Genomic DNA, 20,629 nt, shown 5'->3' on the forward strand with positions numbered 1-20,629 from the left:
CATCTCACTTCACAGAAAAGGAAGCCGGGGCTCAGGGACGCCAAGGGCCTTGCGGGGCTTCCACGACTGGGCGGTCCGACATTCACGGACCCCCCCCCCCCCCGTGGACCACCGTTACCCCCGGCCTGCCTGGAGACCCCTTCCCCAACTCGCGGGCTCGCCCGGCCGCCCCCTTCCCCTCTCCGGGTCCGCCGGATCTCGATTCCCCGCCAGGCCCGGGCTGGGCGCCTAGCAGCCGCCGGCTCCTCCCGCTTGCCTCACTTCCGGCGCCCGGGCCGGAAACCTCCCTTCCGGTTCTCAAATCCGCGCTCCGGAAGTGAGTCACCGTGCCAGCACCCAAGATGGCCACCTGCCCATCCGCCGCAGCGGTCAATGGAGGAGAAGCGGGCGCAAACCCGGAAGTTGCCCGGTTCAGCCATGGCAGCCACCGGGGGCGTGGCTTCCGGCGGCCGGAGCCTGGGAGTCGGGGCGGCAGGGTGGAGTGGAGGCCGTGGCTGACAGGCGCTCCTCCCCCGACGGCGGCGGCTGGTGCCCCGGCGGACCGGCGGCCCCCAGCTCGCGGCCGCGAGAGGCGCCAGGGCCGCACCGGGGGATGGACGAGGGGAAGATGGACGAGAATGAATGGGGGTACCACGGCGAAGGCAACAAGAGCCTGGTGGTGGCCCACGCGCAGGTGAGCGGCGGAAGGTTGGCGCGGGCCGGGGCCCTCACCCTGCCCCCAGGGAGTTCCGCGATTCCCCCAGCGACACTCCCTCCCACAGTCGGTTCCCCGACCCGCTGGCACCCCTTGCCCCGCCCCGGGTAGTTCCGAGTACCCCCAACAACACTCTCCCGCCCCGAGGGTCGGTTCCACGTCGCCCCAGGGCCACCCCTCCCCCCAGGTCGGTGCTGCCCCTCGCCTAGCGTCACCCCTTCCCCCAGGTCGGGGCCTTGTCCCCCCAGCACCCCTCCGCCCCCCCCCGCCCGCACGCGGTGCCATCTCCGGCTGCCCAGCCGCGGTGGGGCGGAGGCTGCGCCGAGAGGCAGCCCCGGGGGTAGCCGGAGCCTGCATGGGGGTGCGCCCAGCTCTAGAGGAAGCAGCGAAGCGCCCGGGATGCTGTTTTCGCCTGGCGGGCGGGCGTCGAGGGAGTGCATCCTCCGAGACGCACGAATTGCTGTGCTCCTGCAGCTGCTGTTAATAGTGGAGTCTTGCCCAGGGGTTCATCAAGATCTTTTAGAATTTAGAGGGTTTCTCTTTCTTAATTCAGTGAGGGGCCGGAGTTTCAGAAAGTGCAATAAGGACACGCAAGGGAGTGAATCCGGGAAGAGAAGCTTGTGGATTTGTGTGAAGCCCCGAACCTCTGACGTGTTGCTGATACAACCACGCTGGAATGTGGTGGGCAGGGGAGGAGCCCTAGGTGTCACCAAGGGGTTAAGAGCTGGGGAGTTGGAGTCACACAGCTGGGCGCCATCCCAGTTCTGCCACTGCCTGGCCCACGCGCGCAGCTTCTGCATTTGCAAAATGGAACTAGGAACAGAATCCCTATTGTGGACTTGCTAGAAGGATGAGGTGAGCAGGTGCTGGGCAAGTGAACACTGTCGTCCTCTTTGGACTCCGGTGAGCGCCCTGACCTGGTCCGACAGCTCCTACCGGGTGGCGCCCTGCTCTGTGGTTTCTGTGCTGGCTGTAGGGGAGGCTGCAGTTGCCCAGGTGGCCCCTGTGATCTGCCTTTGCATTTTGCTACCCATTTGCACAATCAGGAAGCTGAACTGAGATGGCAGGCTTCGGGCAAGATCTTTAGATGAACAAGGGGCAAGGCTTAACCTAAAGCCGTTCTTTGGGCCGTCTGCTGGGCCCCCGTGGTGTTTGAGGGTGGGGCGGAGCACGGGATATTCCAGCCTTGGTCCCTTTGGTTGTTGGGTTATTGTGGTGGCCCCTGAACCCTTTCACAGAAGAAATGCTCATGTTCCAGTTTCTTAGTATGATGGGTGGTGTATCTTAATGTCACGTAAGGCTGTGCTCATTCCTGCGTGGTTATTGTTAGCTCCTTGTTGCAAGTAGTCTTGTGGAGAAACGTTCCCACCAAGTGAAGTTTCTGACCATGTCTCTTGAATGTGGAGAGGCCTTTGTGCTTCGCCTGGGCCTTGAGGCATGGGAAGGAGGGTAGAGCCCAGGAGACAGCGTTTCAGGGCCCTGCTGTGCCCGAGGACAGGGTGCATGTGCAGGGGAGAGTGAGCAAGGGCTCCTGCTCCCCAGACTCACCTCATTCAGTCCAGGGGAGAGGGCAGCTTTGCTGGGGTTCTTGCAGGTCGGGAGACTGTCACTTTCCCACTCAACTTTCAGAACTGAGCGTCCTTAAAAAGTGCCAAGGCCATCTTCTCTCCCCTCCAGCATGAGCACGTGGGTGCTGGCATGCCAGTCCTGAGGCCCAGGGTCTGCACTGAAGGAACGTGGGGTAACAGACCGCCATCTGGGCTGGCAGGTTGGGAGGCTTTGAGGAGTGCAGGACTTGTAGACTGTGGGGCCTGGGTGTGGAGGAGCTGAGTGTGGGCTTGGGAGGGCTGGGCAGTGTGAGACCCGAGGGTAGGCCAGTTCCTGACAGGGTGCCATCCGCTTCTGGTGGCTCTTCCATGCCACGGTGGCCCTGGGCCTGGCGCTGACCCTTTGTGCTGCTCCGAGGCTGTGGCCTGCCCAGCACCGTACCCGGTGGGACTCCAGGCACCCACCCCATGGAGGGGTCCTGGGCAAGGGCATCTCCCCGGTGGGCATGCACTGTCCAGTCCTGCTGTAGCCCAAGGATGTTGTAGCTCTTCTAGCAGCCAGTCACACTTGCGCTCACGCTGAGCTGTGGTCAAGCTGTGGCTGCCCTCAGTGTGCTGCCGCGTGGGCTCTCTCTCTCTGCTTCTCCATCTGCACTCACCCTCCTCAACTTCTCGTCTCAGTGTCTTTGACTCTGCCCTGTCCTGGGAAGGTCGCGAGTCTGGCTTGTCAGTCCATCTCTGAAGTGTCCCCAGTGGTGGGAGCAAGCTGCCCTCCGTCCAGCTCCCCTCACCCGGGGGTTGTCACACTCAGCTCCAGGGATGCTTTCCTCCCTGTCGATAGGTAAACACGAAACACCTGCCAACAAGGATCTTTTGCAGAAGCATGAGGGAAGCAGCTAGTTTCTGCCCTCTCAGGTTTTACAGCCTGTCTAAGATTCTGAGGGGTTGTCGGATCCTTCACCTCTGTGATTGTTTGGATGCCCTGGGTGTTTGTCTGGGTCCTGAAGATAAGAGGTTCAAGCAGTCGCAGGCCGTCGGACTCCTTGTCTTGGGTTCAGGATTCTGGGTCATAGATCATACGTAATGGAGATGTTGCAAACAGATGAGGGTTGTTCTGTTCTAGGCTTTTTTAAAATTTTCTGCTGAATCTAGTTCAAAGAATCTTAGCTTTTTGTTGCTTCTAGTATTATCTTTCTTCTTCTTCTTCTTCTTCTTCTTTTTTTCTTTTTAAGAAGTAGCTCATTCTCTGTTTGGAATTTTCAACCTGCTTGTCCAGGTTGATACAGCTGATGTGACTTCTTTCTCGGGGAGGCCTCACCAGAGAGCTCTGCCCGTGGCTCTGCCTGTCATTGTTCCCGGGATCACCTGTAGTCACATGTTAGGATTTGTTATTTCCAGCCCTGACCTTGGTGAGCTGAGCTCTGCCTCCCTGGTGTGCGGGCTCTGCCCGTCTGGGCCTGGTCTCCTGCCGTGGCTTGGTGGCTTCCCCGCCCGCCGTGCACTGCTTCCTCAGTCCGGATGGCAGTTGCCCTGTTGACCAGGAAGGTCTGCGAGGTTTGTGTGTCTCCTGCAGAAGGACCAGACTGCAGCACGGGCTCCCCCACCTTGCTGTGTGTGTGTGCTTCTCCAGGACACCCACACTGTGTGTTCCGTGCAGTTGGGGTTTGTCTTTCAGGTCCTTCCACTTCTCTTCTGGCTGTCGGATTTTCCATCCCTTCAGGGACCGCCCCCCCAAGTGCCCCTTCTGCCCCAGCCCCCAGGTGTCCGGCCCCCAGATGTCGGCCGGGCTTACACCTCCACTGTCCTGCCCCCCCGCTGCCTCCCTGCTCAAATCCATGACCGCGTCAGTCCTGTGGCAGCTGTGGGTGCAGACCGGGCAGCCGGAGCCTGGGAAGGAAAATATCCTGCCCGCTGCAGGCCCTTGCTGTCCCCATGCGCCCCTCCTGTTTGGCCTCCCTGCGGCACCCTGACTGCCCTCTGACACGGCTCGCCGCCGTCTGCCCTGTGTGGGGCTGTGAGCCCAGCAGCTGTCCCGGCCCTCGTCCCCTCACCACACTGTGGGCTGGGGTTCTGTCACTGGTGTTCCGACGGACTAGGCTGTGGCTAGGCCTCACGAGCAGCAGGGCCAGGCACCGGGGGCAGCGCCCCGAGGGGTAAGTCTTTCTGTTGTGTTTCTCTTCCTTTCCCTTGGAAGTCGCCTGGTCCCCACTGCCTTGCGGTCTTCCCAGCGTGTCCTGGGCCCGCTGGTGGCCGCGGGCCACAGGGCGGCCCTGGAGCCTTGGTTCCACCCTCCCTCGGGCTTCTCGCGGACAGCCCTCTCTCAGTATGTTGTTTTTTGTGGTCTTTCATTCTTATTTGCTCCTAATTACTGCCCAGAAAATAGAGAATATTGGAGGGAAGGAAGTGAAAGGCACCTAATATTTTCCCACTACGAAAATAATTTTTGTCATTAACTTTGGTGTACTTGCTTCCATTTTATGCTTTTATTGGGTACTTGGGAATCCTACCTGTCTGTTTTTGTTTTCTGCTTTTTCATCCAACCTCACAGCATCAGTGTGTAGAAAATCCTTTGCCCTCGTGCTCACGGCTGCAGAGCCCCTGGGCAGGCGGGGTCCCCGCTCCACGTGGTCAGATATCTGTGTGGCTGTGCCGTTAGGGCCGGCTATGCAGAGGTGGGTTCTCAGTGGGTCATAGGCACATCTCCCAGGCCGCTTGGCACACGACGCCCCCCGCACCCCCCCCACCTGGGACCTTTGGAGCAGCGAATACTTTTGTTCCTTTTATAAGTGACAAGTTGTGTCCTTCACTGTGGGCTTTGAGATGGTTAAATGTGCGTGTGTGTCATGCCTCCATTCATTGACTTTTTCAGCTTGTGAAAACCCTAGATTCTCTCTCAGTGTCCTCAAGGGTGTGAAGTGTGGGGCCTTGCCTCGGTCGCCTGCAGAGTTGCCCTGCGTCAGGTTGCAGGGCCTCCCCAAGCCTGGCCCTTTCTCTCCACTTTCCCGGCATCTTGTGCTGGACGGACTTTAAGAAGTCCCATTTATTGCTCCCTGGAGACCCTGTCACCTGTGTTGAGTCCTTTCAGACTATTTCATACAAACCGGGTGTGCACATACTTTAAAACTTTTTATTTTGTGAACTTTTATTTTCTTATTTATCTAGTTGAGAGAGAATGAGAGAGAGAGCACGAGAGGGGGTAGGGTTAGAGGGAGAAGCAGACTCCCCGCCGAGCAGGGAGCCCGATGCGGGGCTCGATCCAGGACCATGACCTGAGCCGAAGGCAGTTGCTTAACCAACTGAGCCACCCAGGTGCCCTATTTTACAAACTTTTAAAAAATGAAGTGTAACAAACCTACAGAAACGTGCCTGGATCGTAAGTGTGTATGTAGCTTGATTATCACAGAGCGCGTGGACCTGTAATCCTGTGACCAGCCCCTTCTAGAACATTCCTCAGGGACAGTCCCACCCACCTGTGGGGTAGTCGCCAGGTCTTGCTCTTACTGGCTTTTGAACTTGACATGAATGGAGTTGTACCCATACACATGTGCACGAGTGTGTTTCAAGCCCCGTTTGTGCCCATCCTCACTCACCAGTGGGTGACGACTGCACCCCTGCATCTGTGAACGTCGGTCTTAGTTTCCAGCGCTCCGCAGCGTGGACAGCGTCGTGCTGTGTTTAGCCACGGCACTGTTGTTGGCCCCTTGCGTTGTTTTTTTACTTGGAATTATGAACCACACTCCTTTACTTGGAATTATGGACCACACTCCTAGCTGCAATCTCCCGTGCACTGTAGTTATTTCTGTAAGATTGATTCCTGGGAATGAGCTGGCTGGGCCAGAGGTGTCTGGTTTTCCTGGTCGCCCCAGGGCCCAGGCCTGGTCCCCCTCCCCACAGCCACCCCCTTGTCCCCAGGCTTGGGGCAGGCACTGACTGGACTTTGTTTTATTTCCCAATAGCGTTGTGTGGTGCTGCGTTTCCTGAAGTTCCCTCCAAGCAGGAAGAAGGTAAGATTGGTGGGTTTGCCACCCCATCATTAAAACAATTATTTGAGAAAAGTTTGTTTTTTTCCTAATGCACAAGTATTAGTGCTAATTGTAGAAATTTAAATGTGACCCAGCACTGGGCGCAGAAAGTGGGGTGTCCGTAGTTCCTGCGGGGCCAGCGTTCTGACCTGCCTGAGTCACTTCGGGTCCACTGGGAAGGTCTAGGGTGCTGAGCCAGGAGCAGGCAGAGAGCCCTGCTTGTGGCCTGGACACCCAGGGCCAGGGTTCAGCTTTGCCACCCTGCTGGCTCAGTTTCCGCATCCGTGGGGCCGTAGCTCTGCCGGTGGGTTGGGTGCTCTGGCCGATGGTGGTACAAGTCACAGCAGGCCGTGCAGGTGGAGCTTGGGGTTTCTGTTCACTGAGTCACCCAAGCAGAGCACCGTGGACATGCTCGGCGAGCTGCCCCCCATTAGCGGTGTCTGTCTCCTTCCAGGTGGGAAGCGGCTGTGGTGTTCATCTGGGGGTGATTAAAAAGAGCAGGCAGGGGCCACGGGTCCCGCCCCATGGTAGGTGGGGTGAGGGGTGGGTGGAAGTTGGGTCCCCCACCGGGTGTGGGAGACAGGAGTCAGTGCTCATCTGGGTTGAGAGACCTCGCCAGGGGGCAGGTGAGGTGGACGGCTGTGGAAAAGGAGGGCCTCGCAGAAGGAGACGAGGGGACCGAAGTAGAAAGCTGGGGGGCCTGGGGACGGTGTGGTCAGTGTGGAAGAAGGTGGCCCCGGGCGGGAGGCCGTTTCTTGCCTCAGCTGCCGCGAGAGGCGTTCAGGGTGTTGTGTTCCTGTGAGATCAAGTGGATCCGAGTGGAAGCTAGATCCTTCTCCGGGCAGCTTGTACCATCCATTCCTCTGAGCAGTCTGCAGCGCCTGGGAAAGGTCACGTTCTCTGGATGTGAGGCAGCGTCTTCCTAGGCAACAGTTTGTCTTTATTTTATGAACGAAATGGCTTGACACCGGTCGTGGAGAGGAGTTGCATGGGGTAGTTCTGTTGACAAGAGGAGCTTTTTGTCAGGAGCTCTGTAGCCACAGCTGTAGGTACCCCTGGGAGCGCTATGGATGTTATCTCGGGCTTTGCTCCCACGCAGGCTGGGGTCTGCGTGTCGTATGGGGCGTGGGTGGTAGCTCAGTCTGGGATCCTCCGAGAGCCCATGGCCTGCTCGCCCCTGAGGGCCCTGCCGTCCATCCTCGGACTTGCTACCCTGGGCCAGAGTGAGGGACTCAGGGCTGATTTCCTTCCTCCCCCTAATCCCACAGCCTGTGGGTTAAGAGCCTCTAACTGGGGAGGAAATATTCTCCATTTGGATGCTGAGGACCCAAATCCAAAGACCTGCTGATTTTTGGCCGAGAGAGATTTTCAAAGTGGCATCGGTTAGGGGGGTGTCCTGGGTGGGAGGAGGGCGGGGCCTGTGGGGCTGCGGGAGGGGAGCTCCGGTGGGTCTGGTGGTCTCCATGGGTGAGGCTCCCTTCCCCCGAGGCCTGGGTGCCCGGTGGGTGTGTGGCCGCGACATGGCAGCCCCACTCCCCTGGTCATTGAGGCCTCCCTGTGCTTCTCTTTTACAGACCTCAGAAGAAATATTTCAGCACCTACAGAACATAGTGGACTTCAGCAAAAATGTCATGAAAGAGTTTTTGGGGGAGAACTCTGTCCATTGTGGGGTGAGTGACTTTGATTTACACAGTCTGAATTCACAGGCACATTCCTTGTCAGTCTTACCAGCTTCCGGACTACAGTTTGGACCTTTGTGCTTTCTGACGACCCTTGTGTTCCAAGTGCTTCTCTCCTGGGGCTGTGCGGGAGGCACGGAGCAGGTAGTCCGGTTCCTGTTTTCTAGCCGAGAAACATGGGGCTCAGAGAGACCACGTGAGATCTGCCTCTGCCAGGACCCCTGGCCCCCGGCACCCTGCCGTCACTGGGGGGCTCCAGCTTGGTGAGGCTCTCAGGGCAGATCCGAACGGCATCACTGAGCCCTCTGCTGCTAGGGGTTCACTGGGGCTGCGGACCCTCTTCCAGGGTGGGCCCGCCGTGGAGCTGGCAGGGTGGTGCTGGCCAGGAGCCCACCTCCCGACGTGGGCTCACCACCGGGCTCCGAGTGTCTGTACGACCTGGCCCTGGCTGCCCCGGCTCGTGGTCTGAGATGACCTGTCCTGGGGTCATGTCTGTCCTTTCCATGGCATCCTGCTGGCCTCGTAGGTCAGCCCTGGGCAGTGTGGGACTACACAGGGGTGAGAGTGCCCAGGGCTGTCCTGGTGAGGTCCCCAGCTGTCCTGGTGAGTTGTGAAGGCCAGAAACCCATGGCTATGGGAGCTCCCATGTGGGAGCCCCACGTCTCTGACCAGCCTGGATGGTGTCTGAGTGAATGCAGCCGTGCTGAATGCCAGCTTTCTCCTTGAGGAGAGGGCATTTCTCTGCTCCCAGCACTTGGGGGATGCTCTAGACCTTTCTCCCAGGAGGGGTCTATAGGGCGATGGGGGAGCTCAGGGTCCCAGCCAACAGTGGTCTGGCAGGTAGGGACAGCATCAGGATGTACCCCCAGGGCCCAGGGTGCACTTTGGCTCCAGGTTGGGTTCTGTTTGTCCACAGTGGATGGGGCTCTGGGCAAATGAGGTGAGCTCACAAGGTCACATCGTGGGAATATCCACCGCATTGACACATGTTCTCTGCATGAAGACCCTGCCAAAGTGAAGCGCAACCTGCTTTTTCTTCCTTTTGGACGCATGGTTGAAATGCAGGAACATCACCTCTCTGGCCTGCACAAGGCCACGTTCAGGCAAAACCAGCATGTGTAAACAGTGACTGCTGACGCCAGTCGGGGTGGGGGCTGGAGTCCTGGCGAGAGCCTTTCCCTCGCAGTGTCCTGGGACAAGACACGGACAGGCCCGCGCAGGAGTGTGAGGCCCGGAGTGACAGGCACACCCATCATGCCGGGTTTGGGGACTAGTCTGGGCCTGTCTCCGGGGGAGCTGGAGCTTAGGAAACGTGGAAGAGGCCGTTTCCCTGGTGCCTTCAGGTCTTGCATCTTCAGTACTTCGGGCGGTTGAGACACTGATGGAATTTTAGAAGTGTTGCCTTGCTTTTGTGGACCCAGCCCTCCCGAGGTGAATGCCACTGGGGCAGCCTTGACTTCACGTTTGAACTTGATGTGATAAGTGAGGGGATGCTGTTCTCCGGGGGAAGCTTCTGGAAGACTGTGGACGTGCTGCTCACCTCCCAGCACCCCCAGGCTGGTGGCTCTTTGTCCTTCTCTGCGGCCATCCTGCATCCCTTCGAGGGCAGGTGCACGTCAGCAGGGCACCTGGTGTGGCTACGCCGTCCATGTTACACTTCCGGGAGAGGAATTCTGTGGTCTTAACTGTAGTTCTTCCGAAGTTAACACTTTGTGCAGGTAGGTGCTCGCCGCCTGCCCTGCTGACTACCACTGTCCGTCCATCTGTCAGGCAGGATGGCGTGGTTCACGCTGGTTCAGGAGTCTGAATTGGGTTGGTTAAATGTAGCCAAGTGTTAAGGATGCCTAAAATAGAACTTATCATAAAATTGGGAATTTAACGTTTAAGGAAATGTAGTTCTACTTTTTACCTTGGTGACCGACTTAGGCAAGGGGGCTGGTGGACGCTGTGCTGAGAGCAGCTGAGTCGCCTGTGGCTCCGGACGGATCCCACTTGCTGCTCCCCGCGCTCCTGTCATGGCGGGATTTCTTCTCGTACCGGGTGAGCCCGGCCCTGTCGGCCTCAGATGGGGTGGGAGCTGGGATGCGGGCGCAGTGACCGACTGGGTGGCACACCTTTCACCGCGGAAGCCAGCGCTCTGAGGACGACCTGTCGCTTCACGCACAGAAACCTTCGCGTCGGTTTGATCTGGTTGCGTCCTCAAAACGACAGAGCAGCTTTTATTTCTAAACCCACATACAAGTAATTTTTTAATGTGGTAAGATACACATAATATGAACCTTGCCATTTTCACCATTTTTGAGTGTGCAGTTGTGTTGCATTAAGCACATTCACACTCATGTGGTGCACTGAGTATTTCATACTTGTTCTTACAGGAAGTGGTTCAACTGCCTTTAGATTTCGTGAAACAGCTTTGTTTAAAGATACAGTCCGAAAGACCAGGTAAGAGTTCCAGCTTGCAAATTTTGTTGGTGATTTAAATATTCCATTTGGAAAACGTTTGACACACTACTCGTGTTAGGTCGATGTAGTTTTCAGCAGTTCTGCTGCCAGAAACTCTTCTCAGCTAGAACGTGCTCGGAGCGCGTGGACGCGATTCTGGGCGTCAGATACTCCCCTTGCTGCACAGAGCATCTGAGCCCGAAGGGGAGCTGGAGTAGTGCAGACTTAGGGCAGGGAGGGCGGCTGCGGGAGTCCAGGAGACTGGGGCGGCCCAGGCGCCCTGAGGACCTTCTCCCAGAAGCGGGAATCCACCTGGCTGCTCAGCCTCCTGCAGGCAGCGGACAGATGTGACCGCTTTTCCCCCGCCGCCTCCGGGCCTTTCTGCAGTGCTCATGGCACATGAGAGCTTTTCCTTTCAGTCCGAGACCGGATGTGACGTCCACGGTGTGGGGGGTGGCCGGTGTCCAGTCCTTTTGTGATTAGGAAATAGAAAGCAAGCAGGGCAGTTGTGCCCCAGAGCCTCTGGTTTGGGGTGCTGTGCAGAGCAGGGCTCTGGTGCGGGAAGGAGGCCACAGATGCGTCCCAGCCAGGACTGGGTCTTGGCTGTTCCTCGCCAGATGAGTGCAGACTGATGCTTGTTCTAGGTGCTCTGCATCGTCATTTGGTTTTATAATTATCAACTGAACGTATCAAACGTGGCAGTCATAAGAACTGTCCCTTGTTGTAATAATGCCTTTTAATTGGCCTCCTTACACGAATGGAGGAAGGCTGATTCCCCTGGGGGCCCAGAGGCTGCGTCTTGTGCGGCTGTCCTGGGCCCGACATCTGGTTCCAAGAAGCAGCGGTGTTGGAGGGCTCTGAAGGAACCGGTTGTGGATGGGAGGTGAGGCTGTTGCCTCCTTCCTCTCTCAGCTCCTGGGCTAAGGGAATCGCAGAGGTGGGGGTGATCCCCAAGACCACCCCCACTTCTGGCAACGCTCACACAGTTGGGGGTCCCCACACTGACCTCAGGTCTGATGACTTGCTAGAAGGACCTGAACTCCCAGTTATCCTCATGGCTAAGGTTTCTCGCATTGAGGGATGCAGATGACACCCAGACCAGGGGAGAGGCTCTGGGGCACATCTGAGAGACACCTGCATGAGCTCCCGGGCGGCTTCTCCACTGGACTTGTGCACACACTGCTTGCTTCTCCCAGCAACAAGGTGTGACCACATGGAGCAGGAGTGCCAGCCAGGGTTGGGGCTGGGGCACACAGACACAGCTGGCCGCCCCTCTGGAGGCGGAGCTGGTTCTGCAGGGCCCAGACCTCTGCCATGAATCACAGTGTTACACTCGTGTGACCAGAGCCCCCAGATAAACACGGACGCTCCTTAGGCAGGACCTCCCGAGGCTTGGAGGCCTCCCAGGAGCCCGAGGCCACAGCCTCTCTTGGGCAGGGCTGAGCCTTCCCCCACAGGAGTCCGCCATGTTGCCATTGGTCCTCTTGTCTGTCCTGTGCTGATTCTCAGGTCTTTTCTTGGCTCTGTCTTTCAGAATCTCGCTGTGACAAGGACCTGGACACTTTCAGTGGCTATGCCCTGTGCCTTCCCAATTTAGCCAGACTTCAGACCTACCGTTTTGCAGAGCACCGGCCGATTCTGTGTGTAGAGATCAAGGTGAACTTGTGTCAAGGGAAAGATGGTGTGGGGGGAGGGGAACAAGGGTCCAGACTGTAAATTGTCAGTCTTCTACCTGGAGCGCACTTTGCAGCAGAAGCTCCTGGGGTTCCCCACGCTGGGTCTCATGGCCCCTCCCAGCCCCCAACTCCCATAGATTCGGCTTGCTTCCTGTTCCTTCATGTCTGTCACCTGCACCTTGCTGCTCTGGTTCCTCCCACTGGCCAGACCCTCAGATTTAGGCCTGTTCCTGGTGCTATGGCATGGAGCCAGCAGATGGCCACTGGCAGAAGGAAGTGTGTTGGGTTCTGTCTTCCCTGTTTTCTTGGGAGGGTGCTGCTTGCCAGGCCCCCTTCTCATCCCCTTCCAAGCCATGCCCCTTGGCTGCTTGGTGACACTACACCCCACTCCAGGAGCTCAGTTCCGTTGGTGCCCGTCTGATGGGTGGCGCTCCGTTCCTTTGCTTCCTACTCAGCAGAGACCTCTCCAGAGGCTCAGAAGCCTGTGTGACTTTTGGAGCCCTGGTTTGTCCCCCTGGTGGAGGAGGGCCAGGGCCTGGCTTCAGCTCTGCTGCCCGCTGAGCCCTCTCCCCCTCGAGATGCCTCCCAGATGTCCCAGGCCGTTGTTTGTCTCCTTCCTCCAAACCTCTACGGCAGTGATTTCTGGGTCACTCCTGTGACCCTGAGCACTCACACCCCCGGGTGCTCTGTGTGGACTGATGTCCTGCTTGCCTGACCACCCGGTGGATAATCTGGGTCTCAGATGACAGGCAGCATGGTCTTCAGAGCCTCAATACTGTGGTTTTAAAAGGCAGCAGATGGGGGCACCTGGGCGGCTCAGTTGGTTAAGCGTCCAGCTCCTGATTTCAGCTCAGGTCATGATCTTGGGGTCGTGAAATTGAGCCCTTTGTCAGGCACCGTGCTGGGTATAAGAGCTGCTTAAGATTCTCCTTCTCTGCCCCTCTGTCCCCTGCTCATGCATGCACGTGCTCTCTCTTTTTCTCGAATGAATGAATGAATGAATTAATGAAAGAGAAAGGAAGGAAAGCGGGAAGGAAAGAAAGAAGGAAGGAAGGAGAAAAGGAAAGAGAAAAAAAGAAAGGTAGCAGGTGTTCTGTGAGCCTAACAGCTATTAGATGGGCCTTCCTGGTCACTCCGTGTCTGAGGAAACGAGGGTTCTGCTTCTTAGAGCTGGGAGCTGGGGCAGACCCGCGCTCCTAGAGGCTTTCCTGTCACATCGTGTCACAGAAGAAACACGAAGCTGCTCAATGTTGGGCTTTGTCTAGTCTGTGATGGAGGCACGTCTGGCTCCCCCCAGGGAGAGTTCTGTTGCGGCAAGGTTGGGATGGGATGTGGTGCGGGAGGGGTCTGTTCCCGCCGGGGCTGCAGATCAGAGCAACCCTTGGGGACTTCAAATCTCCTGATTCTCCTGCGTATCACGCTGTTAGCTCGTCTCCTGGAAGGTATGGGACTGGTCCCTAAACATTTTTTTCTTCCTTCCTTGTTTATTTTGCAGCCCAAATGCGGGTTTATTCCTTTCTCCGGCGATGTGACGCATGAGGTGAAGCGCAGGGTGTGTCGCTACTGCATGCACCAGCAGCTCAAGGTGAGGCGGCGGCGGTGTAGGTGCTCCTTACTGGTGTCTTCTTCCATAAGTAGTTCACGTTCACCAGTTGAGCTAGAGTTCGCCTATCTTCAGTTCACCCGTTTAAAGTGTGTAAGTCAGTGGATTTTAGTGAATCTGCATGATGGTGCTACCGTCATCACTCCAGTTCCAGAATCATTTTGTCACCTCACAGAGAATCCTGACCCCATCAGCAGTCGCTGCCCAGCCCCCCATTCAGCCAGCCCCCGGCAGCCACCTGCCCCTGTGGATTTGCCTCTTCTGGCCATTTCCTGTAAATGGAATCCTGGATCCCGTGGGCTCTTTGTGACTGGCTTCTTCCCTGAGCATCCCCCTGTAGTGTGGTTGAATGCCCTGGCGTTGAATGGGAGCGTCTGGTCGGTCATTTGTCTCTCGATGGACGTGTGGGTGGTCTTTCACATGTGGCCGATGTGAGTAGTGCTGCTGCGAACGAGCGTGTACCCGTGCTTGTTCGACTTGCTGCTTTCCGTTCTCGGGGCTGAGTCCTGGGAGCGCAAGTGCCGGGTCCTAGAGAAGTCATGTTTGATTTTCTGAGCGAATGCCAAGCTACGTCCACGGCTCTCACACCATTTTGTACTCCCACCAGCAACGTACAAGAGTCTAATCCGCCCACACCCTGCCGGCACTGGCTCTCGTCCCTGTTTGTGATTGTGACCCTCGGGGGCATGAAGTGGTGGCTCGCTGTGGGTTTCATCTGCGTGTCCCTAACGGTTCGTGATGGTGCAGGTCTTGTCACGGCCTGTCAGCCATTTGTATGTTTTCTTTTGAGCTATATTGGTTCAAGTCCTTTGCCCATTTTTGAATCGGGTTATTTTGTTGTTGTTGTTGAGTTAGGGGTTCTGTATATATTCTGGCTATTAATCCTTTATCAGATATGTGACCAGCAAATACCTTCTCCCATTCTGTCAGTTATCTTTTCACTCTGTCGTTAGTGTCCTCTGATGTACAAATGTTCTTAATTTTACTAAAGGTTAGTTTGTCTGTTTTTTCTCTTGTTGACTGTGCTTTTGGTGTCATAGCTAAGAAATCACTGCCTAATGCAAGGTCATGCAGGTTTTCCCCTATGGTTTTGATCCATTTTATGTTAATTTTTGAATTTTTTTTTAAAGATTTATTTATATATTTAAGAAAGTGCGAGAGAAAGTGAGCGAGGTGAGGAGCAGAGGGAGAAGCAGGCTCCCTGCTGAGCAGGGAGCCTGATGTGACGCGGGGCTCCATCCCAGGACTCTGGGATCACGACCTGAGCCGAAGGCAGACACTTAACGACTGAGCCACCCAGGCGCCCTATTTTATGTTAATTTTTGTAAAGGGAGGTAGGGGCCCAATTTTTTTTTGCGTTTAATTTCAGTTTCCCGGTGCCATTTGTTGAAGGGACTGTCCTTTCTCCATTGAATGGTCTTGGCTCCCTTACCGAAGATCTTTTGGCTATAAATGTGGTTTCTATCTGGGCTCTCTGTTCTGTTCCATTGGCCTGTATGTCTGTCCTTACGCCAGTATGGCCCTTTTTTTGATTCTGTAGCTTTGCAGTCAGTTTTGAAGTCAGGAAGTTTGAGTCCTCCAGCTTTGTTCTTCTTTTTCAAGATTGTTTTGGCTTTTTTTGAGACTCCTTATAGTTACATATGAATCTGAGGATTGGATTTTTCATTTCTGCAAAAAAAGATTATTGGGACTCTGAAAGAAATTGCAGGAACGTGTAGATCACGTTGGTAGTACTGCCATCTTAACAGTATTAACACTTATAATCCATGAACACAGGCCGTCTTTCTACTTACTTAGGACTTTTAAAATTTCTTTCAGCAACATTTTATAGCTTTCAGGGTACAAGTCTTCCCCCCCCCGACTCCAGGGTGCAAGTCTTTTACCACTTTGGTTAAATTTATTTCTAGATAATTCTTTCAGGATATTATAAATATGATTATAAACGGAATTACTTTAATTTTCTTCTTAGACTGTTTATTGCTGGTGAATAGAAACACTTTTTTTTTTTTAAGGATTTTATCCATTTATTTGAGAGAGAGAGGGGGAGAGAACGAGCTGGGGGGGGAGGGGCAGCATGAGAGTGAGAAGCAGACTCCCTGCTGAGCTCAATCCCAGGACCTTCAGATCACGACCTGAGCCAAAGGCAGACGCTTAACCAACTGAACCACCCAGGTGCCCCAAAACACAACTAATTTTTGTATGTTGATCTTGTACCCTGCAGCTTTGCTGAGTGGCTTTCTTGTAGATTCTTTGGAATTTTCTACATACAGGATCATGCCATCTGTGAATAGAGTTTTCTTTCTTTTCCAATTTAGATGTCTTTAGCTTCTCAGTTTCCTCAAAGAAACCAGCTGGGAGTTTTGATAGGATCCACTGAATTGCCGATCAATTTGGGAGGTATCGCCACTGTAACAGTATTCATATTCTGTGAACACAGGATGTTTTTCCATTTATTTAGGATTTTAATTTCATTCAGTGATATTTTACGGTTTTCAGTGTGTAAGTCTTATACTTCTTTTGTTACATTTATCCCTAAGTGTTTTATTATTTTGGATGCTGTTGTAAGTGGTATTTTTTTCATTTTCAGGTTGTTTATTGCATAGAAATAGAATTGATTTTTAAAATATGTATTTTTAATTGTGGTGAAATACACATACCATAAAACTTACCATCTTAACCATTAAGTTATTACATTGTTGTGCAACCATCACCACCATCCATCTGCAGAACTTTTCATCATCCCAAACTGAAACCCTGTCCCCATTAAACAACTCCACACTTCCTTTCCTCAGCCCCCGGCACCACCATAGTTTCTGCCTCTGTGATTTTCACTACTGTAGCTACTTCACATAAATGGAATTATACAGGATTTGTCCTTTTGTGACTGACTCGTTTCATTTATGTTCTCAAGGTTCATCCATGTTGTGAAATATGTCGGAATTTCTTTCCTTTTTAAGACAATAATAGGGGGCGCCTGGGTGGCTCAGATGGTTAAGCATCTGCTTTCGGCTCAGGTTATGATCCCAGGGTCCTGGGATCGGGCCCCGCATTGGGCTCCGTGCTCAGCAGGAGGCCTGCTTCTCCCTCTCCCTCTCCCACTCCCCCTGCTTGTGTTCCCTCTCTCGCTGCGCTCTCTCTCTCTCAAATAAATAAAATCTTTAAAAAAAAAAAAAAGAAGACTGAATAATAGTCTGTTGAATATATATATCACATTTTTAATCCATTTATCCAGTGGTGGACACTGGGTTGCTTCTATCTTTTGGCTTTTGTGAAAATAATGCTTCTGTGAACATGGGTATGCAAATACCTTTGAGATTCTGCTTTCAATTCTCTTGACGGTATATACCCAGAAGTAGGATTGTTGGTCACGTGGTAACTTCATTTTTAATTATAACCACCGTACTGTTTTCCACAGCACCTGTGCCATTTTACATTCCTACCATGGTACATGAAAGTTCCACTTTCCTCACACCCTTACCAATACTTTCTAGTTTGTTTTCTGATAGTAGCCATTCTAATGGGTGTGAGGTGAGAGATGCAATTGTTTTTTGTACGTTGATATCCTGTCACCCTTGATGAACCTGTTTATTTGCTCTGGTTTTTTTTTGTCTTTTTTTGTTTTTTGTGGTAGTTTTTTAGGATTTTCTGTATACATGATCAGATCACTTGCAAATAGGGATAATTTTACTTCGTTCTTTCCAATCTGGGTATCCTTTGTTTTTCTTTCCTAATTGCTCTGGTTAGAACTTGCAGTATAATGTTGTTTAGAAGCAAGAGTGGACATCCTTATCTTGTTCCTGATCTTAGGCAGAAGCTTTCAGTTGCCTTTTTTTTTTTTTTTTAAGATTTTATTTATTTATTTTACAGAGAGAGACACAGCGAGAGAGGGAACACAAAAAGGGAGAGTGGGAGAGGGAGAAGCAGGCTTCCCGCCGAGCACGGAGCCTGATAGCGGGGCTCAATCCCCAGACCCTGGGATCATGACCTGAGCCGAAGGCAGACGCTTAACGACTGAGCCACCCAGGCACCCGCTTTGTTTCTCATCACTGAGTATAATGTTCACCATGAGCTTTTCATAGATGTTCTTTTTGAGTTTTGTTTTTTTGTTTTTGTTTTTTTAATCATGAAAGAATGTTAGATTTTGTCCCACATCTGTGGAGATGATTATGAGGGGCTTTCCTTTCTATCAATGTGGTATATTACATTGATTTTCATATGTTGAACCACCCTTGTATTTCTGGGATAAATCCCACTTTATTATAGGTGTAAAATCCCTTAAATATGCTGTTAAATGTGATTTGTTAGTTTTGTTTTTATTGAAGGTTTTTTCCTTAAGAGATACTGGCCTGCAGTATTCTTTTATAGTGATGTTTTGTCTGGTTTTGGTATCAGGGTGATAACTGGCTTCATAGAATGATTTAGGAAGTGTTTGCTTCTCTTCCTTCTAATTTTTTGGAAGAGTTTGAGTATTGGTGTTGATTCTTCTTTAATCATTTGGTAGAATTAACTAGTGAAGTGATCTGGTCCTGGGGTTTCCTTTATTGGAAGATTTTTGATTCCTGATTCAGTCTTTTATTATTATTCTGTTCAGATTCTCTATTTCTTCCTGACTCAGTTGTGGTAGTTGTGTGTTTCTAAAAATTTGTGCATTTCATCTAATTTGTTGATAATATTCATCTAATATTCTTTTTTATTTCTGCATAATAGATGTTGGTAGTAACATCCTTTCTTTCATTTCTTTTTTTTTAGTCACTTTTCTTGATTTAGCCAAAAGATTTGTAATAATTGTTGATCTTTTCAAAGAAACAACTTATGGTTTTGTTCTTTTTTTCATTTTTCTCCCTATTCTTCATTTCATCTGTCTCTGCACTAATCTTTACTATTTCCTTCCCTCTATCTGCATTGGATTTAGATTGGCCTTACTTTTCTAGTTCATTAGTGTAGAAATGTAGGTTATTGATTTGAGATTTTTATTCTTTTTTACATAGGTGTTTATAAGTGTAAATTTCCATGCAATCTCTGCTCCCTCTGCCTGCCATAAATTTTGGTATGTTGCATTTTCATTCTGTCTAAATTTTCTGATTTCCCTGTAGATTTCTTCGACTCATTGATGATTAGGAATGTGTTTAGATTTCTCATATTTGTGAGTTTCTCAATTTTTTTTTTAAGCTATTGATTTCTAATTTCATTTCACTGAGTTTTGGAGAACATCTGCATGACTTCATGTCTCCTTGAGAATGTTCCATGTTTGCTTGATCAGAATGTGTATTCTGCTGTTGTTGGGTAGAGTGTCCTATAGATGTTTGTTAGGTCTAGTTGGTTTAGAGTGTGGTTCAAGGCTTCTGTTTTGTTGTTGATTTTCTGTCTAGTCACTCTTTAATTTAACATCTTAAGCTACACAGTCTAGCTCAGTTAATACCAACTTAATCTCACTGGTGTACAAAGTCTCTGCTTCTTGTAGCTTTGTTGCCTTCCCCCTCACAAATTAACCTTTATATGTAGTGTGCTTGTCAGTAGAGATTCCTGACGATTGCCTTATGCCATATGAGGGACATTCTGTCTTTAAAGGGGATGGGACCAAAAAATCACAAACAGAATATATCTGTATTGTCTTTTGTGTTTATCTACTCGTGTAGTTCCTTTACTGCTGTGTTCTTTATTTCTTCACATGGATTTGAGTTACTGTCTAGTGCCCTTTCATTTAAGCCTGAAGGGTTCCCTTTAGTATTTCTTGTAGGGCAGTTAGCTAACAACTAATTTTTTTTAGTTACTGTTTTTCTGGCAGTGTCTTAATCACTCCTTCATTTTAAAGGATAGTTTAATAGATGAAGAACTCTTGGTTGACAGTTCTTCAGCACTGAGATTTTCCTGAATGTCGGCAACCAGTAAGTCTCTGCTGATTGGCTCTTTGTGCACGCAGGGCCCACCGTCAACACTCAGCATGGCGGTTGCAACTCTCCTTAGCCTTCACTTCCTCAGAACCTCAGATCAGCAGAAGGGGGGCCCTTTTAAGGTCTTTCCAGAGCCTGTATGGCCTTGTAGATGCCCAGGTTATGCTGGAGCTTTCCAAAGCCTGTGTTTATCTTTAATTTCTCAGCTTTTTCTTTTTTTTAGCTTTAGGTTAGCCTAATTGTTTGCCACACCTTTTATTTTATTGAATTGTTATCCACTCTCTCAGGTAGCCATGAAGTTAAACAGTCGCCTGTTTTTACAAATGCCCCTTGGGAAAATGCTCCTTTTGCACTTGGTAAGCTCTGAGTCAGGTAACAAAAATGGGAAATCAAGAGATAGGTCACATAATGACCATTCTTTGGGAATGAGGGTTTGGAGAAACTCCTGCCTGGTTCAGCCCCCTCCGGTGACTGCCAGGGTTTTCATGAAGGATTGGGGTTGCTGGTTTTTACGGTTTCCTTGGAGCTAGAGAGAGGGGTGGGAAGAGAGCATTAAAAATGCCACAAAGTTCACTGTTCCTAGATTTGGCCATTTTTCTTGAGTAAATGCTCCCCAGATTGTTGCAAGCCTTTGGTTAATTTTCAGAATTCTGAAAGTGTTTTCTTTTTAATAAAGATTTTATTTATTTATTCGAGAGAGAGGGAAAGAGCACAAGCAGAGGGAAGAGGCAGAGGGAGACGGAGAAGCAGGCTTCCTGCGGAGCAGGGAGCCTGATGCGGGGCTCGATCCCAGGACCCTGGGATCATGACCTGAGCCGAAGGCAGACGCTTAACCCACTGAGCCACCCTAGTGCTCCTGAAAATTTTGATTCTGACAATTTTTGCCAGTTTTCTCATTGCCCTCATGGAGGAGAGAATTTCCAGAGGTCTTTATTCCACCATTTTTTGCTGACTCACTCCATCTTTTCTTTGTGGTGTTACAACTTTCTAGGCTCTTAGGGAGAAGAAGGTATGTCAGCCATTCCCTTTAGGAGATGGTCTTCATTGTCACCATTCATTTGATGGATTTTTTAAG

The 20,629-nt window shown here is 51.9% G+C and overlaps 1 protein-coding gene across 1 annotated transcript in view; it reads left to right on the forward strand.

Moving 5' to 3' along the window:
* The first annotated feature begins 450 nt into the window (after positions 1–450).
* IPPK (inositol-pentakisphosphate 2-kinase) overlaps positions 451–20,629 on the forward strand; it is a 45,921-nt gene continuing 25,742 nt past the window's right edge. The window contains exons 1-6 of the mRNA XM_025891802.2: positions 451–673; positions 6,198–6,245; positions 7,838–7,933; positions 10,318–10,384; positions 11,919–12,040; positions 13,556–13,645. Coding sequence (XP_025747587.1) covers positions 593–673; positions 6,198–6,245; positions 7,838–7,933; positions 10,318–10,384; positions 11,919–12,040; positions 13,556–13,645 — 504 coding nt within the window. The 5' untranslated portion in view covers positions 451–592. The remainder of the gene's footprint in view (positions 674–6,197; positions 6,246–7,837; positions 7,934–10,317; positions 10,385–11,918; positions 12,041–13,555; positions 13,646–20,629) is intronic.

The sequence above is a fragment of the Callorhinus ursinus genome, unplaced genomic scaffold (assembly GCF_003265705.2).
Source record: "Callorhinus ursinus isolate GAN/ISIS: 27379988/994484 unplaced genomic scaffold, GSC_fseal_2.0 scaffold28, whole genome shotgun sequence".
NCBI lineage: Eukaryota > Metazoa > Chordata > Mammalia > Carnivora > Otariidae > Callorhinus > Callorhinus ursinus.